This window comes from Callorhinus ursinus, unplaced genomic scaffold, assembly GCF_003265705.2.
Source record: "Callorhinus ursinus isolate GAN/ISIS: 27379988/994484 unplaced genomic scaffold, GSC_fseal_2.0 scaffold19, whole genome shotgun sequence".
Classification (NCBI taxonomy): Eukaryota; Metazoa; Chordata; class Mammalia; order Carnivora; family Otariidae; genus Callorhinus; species Callorhinus ursinus.
In genome coordinates, this window is record NW_027397081.1 from 29,394,377 (window position 1) to 29,409,239 (window position 14,863).

The 14,863-nt window shown below is 49.1% G+C and overlaps 1 protein-coding gene across 1 annotated transcript in view; it reads right to left on the reverse strand.

Annotated features, from left to right (window-relative positions):
- Positions 1 to 263: 263 nt before the first annotated feature.
- IGSF9B (immunoglobulin superfamily member 9B) overlaps positions 264 to 14,863 on the reverse strand; it is a 59,102-nt gene continuing 44,502 nt past the window's right edge. The window contains exon 20 of the mRNA XM_073904016.1: positions 264 to 12,892. Coding sequence (XP_073760117.1) covers positions 12,684 to 12,892 — 209 coding nt within the window. The 3' untranslated portion in view covers positions 264 to 12,683. The remainder of the gene's footprint in view (positions 12,893 to 14,863) is intronic.

Below are 14,863 nucleotides of genomic sequence, written 5' to 3' on the forward strand. Positions count from 1 at the left end.
GGGACTCACACATAATATACCCTCAGTACATATTTGCTCAATGAATGAAGAGTCATTCCTTAATCTCCAAGCCTCAAATCCTTCCAGAATCAGGTTCAGTCATGAGTTTAAAATTTTAGGGTTAATTAGAGAGACCTAAAGCCAGAGGTGAGATTAGAAGATATCAGAAAATACTTCTTAGGTATAAATAAAATTAGAAAATAAACTTTTTTAGCAAATGTTTATTTATATCAAAATACAAAACATTTGTGAAGCAGAGTAATGTTACATGAGGAGCAATTAAATACTCAACTTCTTTTAATCAGTTTAACTTGCAACACTCCCAGGATACCTTCACTGGCTACACATCTTGTCGTCTGATGTGTCTTTGTCCTCTTTTTCTTTGTTTGTGTATGTACGTGTTTGCTTGTTTTGATTTTTAACTCACTATATGAACATGCAGTGTTACTGGTGATGAGTTGGTTAGTATCCAGCAAGCCTGAAAGTACCAGCGAGCGGAGCCTGGCATGGCAGCCTGAGCCAACACAGGCTGCAGATCCTCTCCCTAATTGAGTTTGGGATGTCACTTGGTTTTTTAACTGGCAAGAGTCTAAGGCCAAAGGAGTCCTTGGTAGCCAGGGCAGGCATTATTGCTTAGGGCCACAGAGCAGGCATGGCTTAGGGGTCATCTCAAGCCGGGTCTTCTTTGTGGTTTGGGAAAAAAGGGGTAGGACAGCCAATCGGAGCCCACCTGGAGAGGTGGCAGCTAGAACAGGCCTGGGGCCCAGGAATGGAGGTCAAGGGACCCTGCAGGAGGAGCCTCCTTCCCCAAGAAAGCAAGAAAGAGCTGGAGAGAAGAAGGTTCCTCCCAATCTTGGCAGTCTGTGATTTGGTGGTTGGAGGTGCCTGCCTCTTAGATGGGCTCTTTATAGATGCTTAGCATTTGGAGATTTTGAGGGAAAAGCACCTGGTTAAGAGTGTAGCTGTTTCCCTACACCTCCATTCCCTGACGGAGAGGAAAGGGAAGGACAGGAAGTAGGGGAGAGGACACACCCCCCGCTTTCATTACAACCAGCCCGCTCCCAGACCCAACCTGGGTCTCCCTTTCAGACCCCCCAGTTAGTGCATTCACTTTGGCATTGTGCACCTGTAAGCACACACACACACACACACACACGCACGCACGCACGCGCACGCGCGCGCACACACACATACACAAATGCCTGGTTTCCTTGCAGAGTCTACTCAGGAAGCAGAACGGTGTCCCATCTTCACCATCATCCTCTGCTCTAAGGGGTCCCCTTGGCCCACAGGTTCCCAAGACCCAGCCCCAGGCCTGGCACACGCTGACCTTCCCAGGCTTTGGAGAAGAGGGTGAGAGAGAGCAAGTAGCTCAGCAGAGACAGGCTATACAGAGTGTAAGTATGTTCATATAAGGCTTTGGTACAGCACCGATTTAATGTTCTTATCGTTTGATTTCTAAATTGTCTCTTAGAAGAAAAAAAAAAGCTTACTGAAAAAATAGTGTTTTTATTTACTTTTGAGTTACATACCTGAAGTTCAAAAAGTAAGCCTCTAGTTGCCATTCAAATCCACACTCAAAGGTGTTCTGTGTGCAGCTGTACAATTTGTTGGTGTGTCTTTAATAATTAACCAAAGTCAGCCAACCAATACCATGAAGTCAGCTGCCCATGATAACTGACTTTAACCAGTCCATACATGAAGAAAAGAGAGGGAGAGAACACAAAAGCCACCCGCATGTCTCCCACCCCCAACCCCTAGGGGGAAAAAAATCAAATAGAAGACAAAATACAGCAAGATTTAAGGAACCAGTGGGACGAAGGAGGTTCAGTCCAGCTGGCCTCTTCAAGAACAGCACCATAAAGCACCCTAGCGCAGTTATGTGGTAATACTTGACATTCAAGAATGGAAACGAGGTTTGAATGGTCTTCACGAGAAGGCCTGGCATGGGTGGAGAGCAACTCCCGAAGGAAGCTGAAGGAAAAGAAAGAGGTTGAAATGAGAGCAAGAACTCCCATGACGAAACTGATCATCACATCCAGATTCATCAGAAAAGAATTCACACAAGAGGCTACCAGGCATCCGGAGGTATGGAGTTTTTAAGAGGTCTTGGGGAGGGGGCATCAGGAGCCCCTCCCCACCTGCACTGCCTAGCCACCCCCACCCTCTGGGGAAAAGAAATTTATACAAAATTGCCTCCAGGTGTGTGATGGAAGAAGTCTGCTCGGGACAACAGAGTCTGTCCTGGTAGAAGAGAAAAAGCTGAAGGTGAAGGGAACCAAGCATCCCTGGCATGAAGCAGGATGCAGTCCCCGCAAGTCAATGGCTGTGGAGAAGGAGCAACGGGGGGAAACACACGTCATCCATGCCCTCGCTCTCTGGCCCCACAGATGGTAGTGTGGAAATGAAATCTGAATGAGATGTCAAGATCTTTTGAGATTGATGTATACGCCTTGGTAAATGGAGCTTTAAACTGCTATTCTTCCCTAAACCAACCATTCCATCTAAAGTTCCAGCAGTCGAGATCATTCCATAAAGCATTCCCTCCCAGTCCCTGGGCACACTGCACTGTGGCTTACTAAACAACAGAAGATACCCCCACAGTCCAGTGTCATGGCCAATCCCTTATGGACAGGAAGAGTGCTGCGCAGGTTCTCCTGTTCTCCCACCTCCCACTTCTTATACTGCCCAAAGTGGCGCAGCAGGGACATCTACAGCAAAGAGGAGTGGAAGGGCTGAGCAAAAAGCCGAAGGGCAATAGACAAAACCCCTCTTCCCCAAGCTCCTAGTTGATGATAAAGGGGGAAAGGCTATGACCCACCCGGATCCTTGGGTGAGCAATTCCCAGTGACTCAGTCTACTCCAAACTCTTCTTGTTCCATCTAGCAGACAGAGGTAGCAAAAGTAAAACAACTCCACACATCCTGCCACCAGCTACCAAAAGGGAAAAGCCAAAATTCAATATCCCTTCTACCACATGGGGACCAAGGAGCATGGCACAAGCATATGGAACAACTCATGTCCCCAACAGGGGCTATGGGCCTCGTAGGCCTAATCGGAGCACCCATCCCACCAACTTGTCCTGTTAACTGAGAGGGTCAAAGACAGGGAATTTTGCTTACTCCATATATAATCAGATCTCAAACCATTTTGCTCCATGTGCCTTTGCAAAAGGATGGCTCTTCAGAGAAACTGGAGGTCTACATTGGGCTATCTATCCTTCCCCCCTCTTCAGTGTCTATCTTTTCACCATCTTTCTGAGGGCTTACGGCCAGGGTTATGGAAAGGGTAGAAGTAAGCATTACATCCCTTCCAAGCTCAAAAATTTCAAGGTGGGGGCTACGTCCCTTGTCTTCACTTTTCCTTCCATAAATGAAGAGTCCAACTGGAGGTTAAAGAATGAAATGGGAATGTGGTCAACAACTTTTGACCTTGTATACTTTGATGCTGCTGAGGATTCTTAAGGATCAAGCCTTGAGTATAATGTGGGAAGAAGTAGAGTTTTAGAGCAACTGTAGATCTACTGAGGGTACTAACCCTCTGAGGGGCCTGGGATACTAAAGTGATTTATTTTGCTGGTTGCACTGAGTACCAGAAATGGGCCAGGGTCCACAGAGAGAGAAAGGATGACCACTTTAAGAGCAAAAAAAACCAACCAAACAAAAAACCAAAACAAAACAAAAACCAATAATGGAAAGCCCTCTTTGTGTGGAGGCTTGGGTAGGTTGGAATGGGTTAGGATGCGAGCTGGGAAGGGACATAGAATGTGCTGCTTTGTCTCTTGCCCAACCTCCCTGAAAAGTCTTACTAAGAAACATCTGGCTATATCCTCCTTTGGCCTCCTGGAAGACTGCAGAAAACGTTAGTCAAGGATGGACACACGGCCAATTGGACTCATAATTAGAGCCCTTCTAGTACTGCATGGACAAAGCCCATTTTCCTTCAGTGTCCTTGGAAAATGAGAAGTGTTTTGAGCGAGTGATCCCAGGGCCTCTAGGACAGTGCCTGAGTGAATGCCAGAGCCCTATAAGGTCTACGGTTGTGAGGGCAGTAGGGTCAGGAATCAGATTCAAGCTCCACCCCAACCTACTCTTCCCATAAAATCCCCAAAATGTAAAGAGAGCCCTTTCAGTGGCTGGGGCATCTGAGTCCCTTTAATGATCAAACTCCCTATGACAAAAGCTCTTGGATAACATGACACTTTGGTTGGAGAGGCGGGGTTAGTATTGCCTTTTGTAGTTGACGAGCAGGATGAGAGCAGAGATTGCAGCCACAAGTCTCTCCTGGCTGCCTGTACCATCTGGCCCCTTACCGGCTTCAAATACATCATTCGGAGCTCTTGGCAAGTCAGAAGAAAAAGCTAGCACCCAAGAGACGATTGTTGAGGCTGCAAGGTGCACAGCCTTGCAGTATATGTGAGGTCTTGAATTCTCAAAGAGGTATTCTTCAGGCCACACAGTTTCCTGCTCCAATGCAAGTAAGCTCCCACTCTCTAGAATCTCCAATTCTGGGCCAAATTCTTTCAATATATTGTTGGGGTCTGTAGGTCCCAGGCCAGGCGGCAGGAAGTTCCACCCAGCCCCATCCTCCCCATCATGCCCAAAGTTCTTCTCTCATACCTCAACTTCCACTCAGTGTCCCAGGACTGGACCATCCCATTTCCAACGACACTTTATTTTCCAATTAAAATAATAGCTGTAAAAAGCATATATATTTATATGAGATATCACATTCACACTGGTTCCAAGAATCTGCAGCAAGAATGACCCGGGTATTCTTCTCTATATCTGAGCCCATGCAGGCAGCCTGGCCAAGCTCTCTCAAGATGCCTCCGTCTCACTGCCACACCCTCCAGGAGTGCTCGAGTCAAGGTGCTACAATCAGGACAAGTACTGCTGTAAGCCCGTAGGTAATCCTAACCTTCTCTTTTCTAATGCTGCTGAGCCAGACTCCTCCCGAGGAACTGGGTACCAACCCCCAGCAGTAAGAGGATAGATTCACAGTCTTCAACTCTCCGTCCTCACTGTAGTAAGCACCTGTATCAAATCCAACAGCTTCCTACAACCTTCAGCTCACTTGTCCTTTCTGCAAGTGGATTATTGTTTTGCTATTTTTTAAATTTTCATATCCACACATTTCTATCAGAAGGACCCAAGCAACTCTGAACAGAGAGCGTCTCAGAGGAAGAAAGGCATGGAGGAAGGGCAGGGGAAGTGGGAGCATCAAGGCATGAGCTAGTATCCCAGACCACCTGGGGAAGGCAGTCCTGCTCAAAACATCTCTAAGCACAGGTACAAAAATAAAGCAAACTATGACTTCATATAGATATATAGATATATAGATAAGCTAGCTAGGTAGACTTTATATAGGTTTTCTGTATATTTATATATGTGCGCCAAGGGCGTCAGCCCCACTCCTCCTGCCCAGCTTGAATTCTGTCTTCCCACTTCCCACTCCCCAGATGCCCCATTTGCCTGAAGCCTCCCACTCTTGACTATTGCATCTGATCCTTGCACCCACCCACCCCTTACATAAGTTCCCCTCTCTTCTTAAAATAGAACAAATTATATGGATTTATATAATTTTATATACAATCTCCATAAAAAATACACTAAAGATGGTATATTACTAATTTCACCCTCCTACCTAAACAGAAGTTGCCTATCAAAGAATCAACCAAAAAGAGGGTCATCCAGGGCCTGATGCTACTCAGACAAATCAGTGTGTCCTTATAAACCTCTACACACACACACCCCACACATACACCCCAAACCACAAACACACCCCACACCAACACACGACACACATGACAGACACACCCACATACCACAAACACACATACCACACACTCACATACCCACACCCTAAACACGCCAAACAAAAACACCCATATCACACCACAACACACACCACGTGCCCCCAAAACACCATAYACACACCATACCCACTCATATCCACATGGCACACACTCTCACAGCCCATATACTCACATACACAGACAAACCAGACACCCTCATACCCACACAGCATGCACACTCTCACTTCCTGAGCCCAGGAAAGGAACACAGACTAGACAGCTGGCTGGGGCTGGAGACCAGGGAGATGACCTGACAACTTCAGAGGGCCATGTGAGACAGCCCCATTTCTCTGACCCAGCTAGGACCCTGTCTACTCATGACAGAACTCTCATTGTTCACATAGGCAATATAGATATTCATTGACAGAAATGATTGACAATTGCCAAGGATTGCAAGATGACCATGAGGAGGTTTATTCCCCTCCATCAGGAATGAGGCTTCATAGATGCCCTAAGCCAAAAGGGAGCAAAAGCCTCTAAGTCCTCATCGCCCATGAGGGGGGTCAGCATTTCCCACTTCCACCTACTATGTGAAAATCCCACCACATCACCCAAAAGCATGCTCGCAGTATTTCTAAGGCTGAAAATGTAAATCCCCCCTCCCAGCCCAACCCGTCTCCCCTCCCAGGTTCCCTTCCCCACCCAACCATCTCCCCACTGTAAACCATGCACAAGTTCAAGATCCCTGGAGCCATAAAGAAGTAGGGTAAGGAAGGAAAGGCCTAATTGGTGTGTATATGGGGTGGAGGTGGAGAGCTTGCCCTAGTTCCTAAAATAAATCCAGGAAACCCAGTGCCAGGGAGAGGTGGGGATGGTGGAGCACACGTCTTTAAGACCAAAAAGAACAGAACAACAGGCCCAGACAGCCATTCACGTCCCCATCTCGTGAGCTGGGAAAGGCAAACAGCCAAGGTACCAGGGACAGGAACTGAGAATCTGTACACTCTACCTCCCCAATCTAGCTCTCCCAGCCAGGGGTCCAGAGCTGGCAATTACTTCTTCAGCCCTCTTCAGAAACCCCAAGTAATACTATAGACTTATCACAGAAGAGAATACCTAAAGTGATTTTAATTGCTGGTTGCTCTCCTACCAAAGTATTTATTAATCAAGATACTTCAACTCTTCCTTCTGTAAGGTGTGGTGAACCATTAATGATATTTGCACTAATGCTTAATTTTTCCTACCCAGAAATCTTTGGGGAAGGAGGGCCTTTGGATCGGACCCAATCTACTGGAAATTATTTGATCAGCTTAAAATGAGGTTATGAAAACACGTCTACCCTCTCAGCAACCCAAAACACAGAGCATGTGGTAAGGATATTATATTTGTTCATGAAAGACTTATTTGAAAGTATAGACAGGGGGCCCAGAAATAAAGCACTGGACCAGTGTGGTTTCACAACCAGTTGGAAGGAGGGGTAGTAATGGATACCCCTCCTTAACCAAACATTAAGGTGCTAGGAGGGCTGAAGTCCCACCTGGGCTTGATTTTTATGGACTTCTTCTAAAGAAGAGATTTTTCATTCTACCTCTCAATCTGAAAGGAGGCAGGGTTGGAGACATCAAAGAGGACAGCAGAATGGCTGGTCTGACTTTAGAGTGAAACTCTTTTGTTCTTCTATGTCAATCAGACTGGTGGCCTTACCCTGTCAAAGGAGGAGAAAGTGAGACCCAAACCTCTAGGCATAAAGCCACTGTGTGGCTTCATGGTCTGAAGGCGGTCTCTGTGCCTCAAGAAGAAAAGGTGACAAATGTAAGAGCAAACCCCAGTTTTTCCTCTCCATCACCAGCAACAATGTCTTACGAGCAGTTCAAGATCATGGGAGAGAGGGAAAGGGCCATCTGCCACTTCTGCTTATGAAAACAAACACACACAGCTCATGAGAATGAATCTTCCTTCTCTACTGACACAGAGCTGGCAATACGATGGGGATCTCAAGACAAGTCTCCTAGCTTTGGGCCTGAGGAACCCCTGAAAACAAACAGATGAAGCTGAAGGACATCACAGAGAATATGACCATGTTGGGTTTGGGCACTTCGTGTTGTAGGCTAATTCTAGAAGAAGCAAGGAAGTCCAGCTAAGAAGCAAGACCTCTTCCAAGATCCAGTCTGGGCCTATGTGCCAAGACCCCACCCCTCAGTCTTTTTTCAATGACTGTATCACCCTCCCACACCTGTCCCCCAAATGATCTTCACTGCCACTACTCCCCAGCCTGCCCCACCCCAGGCAACTGCTCCTCTTTCTTTTCTTGGGATGACCCCCCAACTTGTACACTGCACCCTTAGGGGTAACTAAGTTATCACATGCCCCAATGAGAAAGGTAAGGCTTGATGTCCCCTGGCTTTGGCCTTACTGTCATATATCAGGATCCCCAGCTTCTTTCTACTTCGTGATTGACCTAGCCCCCTATTCCCCTTCCAGCCTTACAGATACCAGGTAAAAGAAACTGGCCTCCTTTCTGTGCTCCAACTCTCTAACTCCCTTTCCTGAAACACCCCACCCGATCAATTCCCTTATTCAGTTTAGATCTGGACCCTCTCCCCAAAACAACAAGCACAGCCCCATGGGGCTCCAAGCCTCCAGACTGCCGGAGCCTGCCTCCCTTTATTTTGGAGAAGATACAAAGGCGGAGCTGGCCCATAAGGTCTGGTGAAAATGTGCACTCTTCCCCAGGGGGAGCAGTGGGGATGCACTCAGGGGAGCCGCCCCTTGCTCCCACCCATCTCTCCCCTTTGACTCCTTCCTACTACTCCCCAGAAATCCCTGTGATGGCACCCAAAGCTCCTTTACATGCAAGCAAAGCAAGCCCAAGATTAACCGTTAGCTTCTCTTTTCTTATGTTTCTACATAGTAATAAAATGTACTTTATGTACAGTTCTCCCCCCAGCCCACCCCAACCCCCCAGAAGGCTTTTCTAACAAAACTGGAAGAAACAGCTGCAGCCACACGTACCTCAGCCCTGGATTCTAATCCCGGGGAGTGGCAAAGTCGCCCTGACGCTTTGTGAAGTCTGTTTCTCCCTTGAAGCTACTGTTTTGTCAACTCAGCAAAAAACCAAACAAGATAAAACAAAAACCAAACTAGTCAGGAAATTCCATATCTGAACCCTACCCAGTTTCCTCTGCATAAAAAAAGGCACAGGAAAACAACTGGAATCAGTACAACCCTAAATATTTTAGATCCCAAATCAAAATAAAGACAGAGAGCATTGAAAAATATTAATTACTCACCCCAATCCACCCCTGCTTGAGATGCCCCCAAGACCATGATCACTGGACACAGGCTCTTCAAAGTGGGGCACAGACCCCACCAGCCCTGTGGGATGAAGCATCCTTCCTATAGAGAAAGTGGAATCTCCAAAGGTCTCTCCTACTCCGCCCCCCATCTCGCAAGGAAAGAAGCTAGGGAGGCAGGCAGGGAGATAGAGTGGTGGGGCTCACCAGCACGTGCTGAACTTGGCCACAAACGACGATCCACACACATGGCCCCACGCAAGCCATGAAACCCACTCGGTGTGGTCAGCCAGCAATCAAGAAACAGGATTCGCCTTCTCCTTATTGCTCATTTATTCCCCAAACAATTGCAGTCTCAGACCCTCCTACATACTTTCAGCTTCAGGCTCCTTCGAGAATCACGTTACCCTTGTCCCAGTCCGCAAATCGCCTAACCCTGAAACAGTCACAGTTTCTGGTCAGGGTGCAGAATGAAGGGGCAGGCAAAAGTCTGAGACACAGGAATAGGTTTTTATCTGAGCTGCTTCTACTGCAAAGGTACCAGACCATAAAAGAGGAAGTCTGGAAGACATTTGATCACCCACAGAGTGGAGCGCAAAAGTCGTAGGAAGCTCAAGAGTGCACACTGCAATTGTTCAAGGGCAGAGTATAAAGGACATTTGTTCCCTAGAAATGGCTACACCCCCATCACACACACATGCACAACCACACCCTCACACACGTGCACGCACCTAGCACAGAAGCATGTTCCTGCAACATCTTTACCCTCCATCACGTGGACAGAGGGCACTATATTCTGCCAATTTCCACCGCAGCCCTTCAAGGAAGGACTGAAATAGCTGCCGGGGGTGCAGAAAGGCTGCCGGTCTTCAAGGACACTGTCGCAAGAAGGAGGCCATTTTGAGAGAAGTGAGTGTGAGGCCGCTGAGAGATACTTCGGCTGTGTGTCCTTTCCCTAGCCTTGGGGACGCACCAGCACAGCTGCCACTCAGTGGCCAGCAAAAAGCACAGCTCCCACCATTTGGTCTGATGTGCTGAGGTAAGGGGCACTGCCAGAGGAAGAGGAGACAGGAGTCAGCACCTTTGTTAGCCCTGGTGAGAGCTTGCTGGTGGGCCCCTCGGGAAAGCACAGCCATAGTCTGAGGCACCTCAGCCCAGAGGTTGGCTCTCGGCCTTGTAGGACATTCTAAAGAGGCAAAGCCTTCCACCTCATCTTCTCCTCTTCTTTGCTAAGCTCAGCACCTGGAACTCCCAGCACAAGGCTCAGAAAGATTGGCCCAATTCACCCTGAAGTCCTATAGCCCTGGCATCCCACATTCACATTTCAGCCAGGATCCGCCCTGCTCGGCAAACCACACACCCACAGGGGCTACAAACTGACCTGGTGTGAGACCCCAAATGCCCCAGGAGAGGTACTCAGCGAGTCACTTGTGGGACATGGTGGCAGAGGTAGTGCTGCCTCGGAAACCAGATGGAGTTGCCCAACCTCTGCTTTTCCATTTTGCTGGCTGCCGCCTGGTGGTAAAGTGGGGGCTCTTGGATGCCCAGAGAAGGGTGTTAGCCCGAAGGTCCAGGCTCCACCCCAAGGGCGCAGGCCCAGCCCAGAAGAATGGAGCAGTCAGCAAGATGAGGGCCAGAAACTGCCCCTTCCCCCCTGGGTCACAATGACTCATCGCCCTCAGAAATGAACTCTGGTTGTGTGACATGTGACAGAACCCCAACAGCCGAGTCGGTACCCCCTCATTAGGCGAGAGAAAGGAGGCACCAGGGCTTGTGTGGCAGAAAAGAATCCACTCCCTAAGATGGAAGCTCCCAGCAAGGAGCAGCTCCCCAGCTCTCAGAGCCTCCCCCTGCCGAGGTCATCAGGGCTAAGCCACTAGCAACTGCAGTGAGACCAGCAGATGCCTCTAGTGCTTTGACTTGGCCAACATCCAAGCAGGCAACTGGGGAGAGGTAGATGTCCCCAAACCCGCCAAGACAACAGCACCAAGAAGGAAATACTTCATGGAACCTGATAGCCACCTTTCCTCCCAGGCAGCCAGAGGGTAGGCTCCTGCAGAAGAAGAGGGGAAAGAGCAGGGGCACCCCCATTCGTCTTCAGGACCTTCTGCTCTGCTCTTGGGCAGCATCATTATCTCACTGGAAGAGAGAGATGCATCTTTAGTCACTGGAAGACAACCTCACAGAAGCTTCTGGGTGCTAAGAGTTCGAATTAGGACAAGATTTTGGCAGAAAAAGGATCAGAGCCCAGGCCCTCACCTACCACCCCTTCTACCTTCACCACCTCCCCGCCTCAGCCAGTTCCACATAAATAAAACTGAGGACAGAGGGGATCCAGAGGGCCCCCAGAGCCTGGAAGCCTGGGGCACCCTTGCTTCATCTGATCCCATCCTGTTGGAGCTTGGGTCCTCGGGATGGAGGAGGGCCCAGGGCAAAGAAGAGTCTGCAGGCAACACGTGGAGAGATGGAAAGGAGCCAGCCGCAGGCGGGCTCCCCACAAGTGGCAATTAATCAATCTGGGGAATTAGCTCCCACAAAAGGAAAGGAGGAATCCAATCAGTGCCTTTGGAACAGTCCTCTGGAGGGTGCCGAGCCAGAGGCAGGATATAAATAGAGCCGCAGCAGCTTGGTGCTCAGCACAGATGGCTCCAGAATGGGAGGCCCTTTGGCCGCAGGGCTCCCGGCTCTGGCTGGACTAAGAGGGACTACTGACGGATGAGCTCGAGTTTGTGCATCAGGACCTGCCTCTTGGCCCCACTGCTAAGCAGCTTCGACTGCCGTAGCATGAGCCAAACTGTAGAAGAAAGAAAGATACCAGTCTGGCCCTTTGCTGGCCACCCTCTCTTCACCCAGGAACCAAGAAATAAAGGCTTGTGTTTAGTTCTGTGGTAACTCATTACTGAACCCCCCAAAGCAGGCAGCCAGCAGTCATGGCAAGCCCCATTTCTGCTCTGGACGGGAGAGGGTAGAGAGACGAACGGTGAGTTCAGCCGGGAAGGCATGAATCGTGTTTCAGGAGGAATAACACCCAGGACAGACATCAGGACGCCCAGCCGGCTCTCTGCCGGTCCTCCTTACAAACCCCTCAAGTCGGCTGCCCTCGTCCTCCTTCCTTCACTGACCACAGAAATAAACAGCACTTTGCTTCAATGTACATATATATATACATAGAGAAACCCACAAACTACATACATATGCATTTGTATCTATATCTATATATATGCAGATTTGGAAGATGGGATGGGCAGTCCAGCCCCCTTCCAGGACTTGAAAGCCATTGCTTTCCCCTTCTTCACTTCCAAAGGTATTTGAAGAGGTCAGAAAAAACCAAGCCAGTGAAGAGGGGAGGAGGCAGATCTCTCCCTGTCCCCAGTTCACTTCCTGATCTCTACCTACAGGTCTGCCCCCGGCCCGCTGTCCCCAAAGCGAGACACGCTGGCCAGGATTCGGAGGCTGCACTCTCGCTAGAGAGAGAATGAGCAGAACAAAGATCAGAGCAGCCCGCGAAACTGCCCCTCTGCTGGCACACCCTCATCCTCCCTCCCCTGCCCCTCAGCCCAGAGCCCTCTGGGACCACTTAGAGTTGCGCCGCGTCACAGCAAGGTGGCGTGGCCGGGGTCGTCGTGATCCACGCTGTTGAGGATCGCCGTCTGGTCTTCCGGAAGCTGGCGGTGGCACAGGTCTGAGAGGCGGGCAAAGGGGTCAGGCCGAGAATGTCTCTTCTTCTTTCGGAGGCAGACGGCTTCATCGGGCCACAGAACCTGGGAGTCTGGAAGCTGCTGAGCCTGGGAGGCAGAACCGTCTAGGGAGAAGGGAACAGGCACACCAAACAAATGGGAAGAAAATAAAGTGGGTGAAAGGGAAGGTGGTAACCTCACACGCTCACCTTTTTCATCTGCTGAGACATATACCCTGGCATGAAAATGAGGCAACTGCAGCAGAGAAGCCCCATCCTCACCACCCCAGTGACCCATCAGTCCCTTTGGCCCAGCCGGGGCTGGGAGCCCTGTGGCCAAAGGGCCTCCCGTTCTGGAGCCAGCTGTGCTGAGCACCAATGACCCGCGTCTGCTCCCCTGCTCATACCGAGAGCCAAGAAAGCAGGATGGGTCTAGTCCATCGGCATTTCTTTTTTATCCTTTATTTAATATTAAGTATTTTTTATTTAAATCTGTTACCTAATGTTTCTAGAATTTTAATTTTTATTAGAGTACTATCAGTATTTCTTCTAATGCCTCCCGGGCACCAAGCATCATTCCAGGTGTTGGGGATCAGGGCTTCTAAGAATGGGTTGGAACTCAGTACGTTTCCTTCACCCCCCTTCTCCCCCAGCAGTGATGGACTTTACCCAAGATTTCCATCCTTGCCATAGAGCCAGGCGTGGCCCTTCCTACACTGCCAGGGCCACTCCTCTGTCTCACGGCTCTTCGGCAGATACGGCAGTGAAGTGCTGGGTTTCTAGAAACTATGCTTTAGTGTGGGGTGAGGAGGAAGAGATAAACATTAAGGACTTAAAAAATACAGAAATGTGGAGCGGCTGGGTGGCTCAGTTGGTTGGGCGACTGCCTTCGGCTCAGGTCATGATCCTGGAGTCCCGGGATGGAGTCCCGCATCGGGCTCCCTGCTCAGCGGGGAGTCTGCCTCTCCCTCTGACCCTCTTCCTTCTTATGCTCTCTATCTCTCATTCTCTCTCTCTCTCAAGTAAATAAAATCTTTAAAAAAATAAAAAATACAGAAATGAAATTTCCAGATACTGAAAGCCCTACAAAGAAAGAAGAAAAACAGGACCATGTGAGAGCAAAGGACTAAAGCACAGTTCTACTTTCACGTGTGAGTCTTGAACGATGATGAGACTTCTGAAGCTTTGGGGGAGAAGTGTTCCCAACAGAAGGAGGGGCAAAAGTGAAACCCATGGCTTAAGAGCCAACGTAAAACGTTTCAGAGAAAGAAGGAAGGCTACCATAGCTGAAGCAGAGCAAGCAGAGGACAGTGAGGCAGGAAAGACGGAGAAGGGTATCATAAGGAGTTTGAAATCTGCTCTGGTTGCAGTGGGAAGCTTCCGGAAGGTTTTCATCAGATGTGTGTATGTGCACGTTGCCATGAACGAAAGACCATGCTGTTACATTTTATAAAGATCACTCGAGTTGCTGAGTGTAGAATATACTGTAGAAGGAGCAAGTACGGAGCAGGACAACCAGTTAGGAGGCAACTGCACTAATCAGGGTGGGAATCACAGTAACACAGACGAACTCACCGTTCGTCTCTCTACCCTCTCCCGTCCAGAGCAGAAATGGGGCTTGCCATGATTGCTGGCTGCCTGCTTTGGGGGCTTCAGTAATGAGGTGGGCAAGAGTGGTCAGATTTGGGGAGCCCGTGTGGCTCAGTCGTTAAGTGTCTGCCTTCGGCTCAGGTCATGATCCCAGGGTCCTGGGATCGAGCCCCGCATCGGGCTCCCTGCTCGGCGGAGAGCCTGCTTCTCCCTCTCCCACTCCCCCTGCTTGTGTTCCCTCACTCGCTGTGTGTCTCTCTGTCAAATGAATAAATAAATAAAATCTTTTAAAAAAATAAAATAAAATAAGAGTGGTCAGATTTAGGATCTGCTGTAAAAGTTGGGCCCAAAGACCTTACCAAATGGATTGGACGGGACACGTGACAGCAAGAGAAGAAGCAAGGCGGAAGTAGCCCGAGCAGCGAGGTAGTTAGTAGTGCTATTTAAGAAGCTGGGGAGGAAGTGAGGAGAGGCAGATTTGGAGAGGATAATCAATAAGTCTATTTT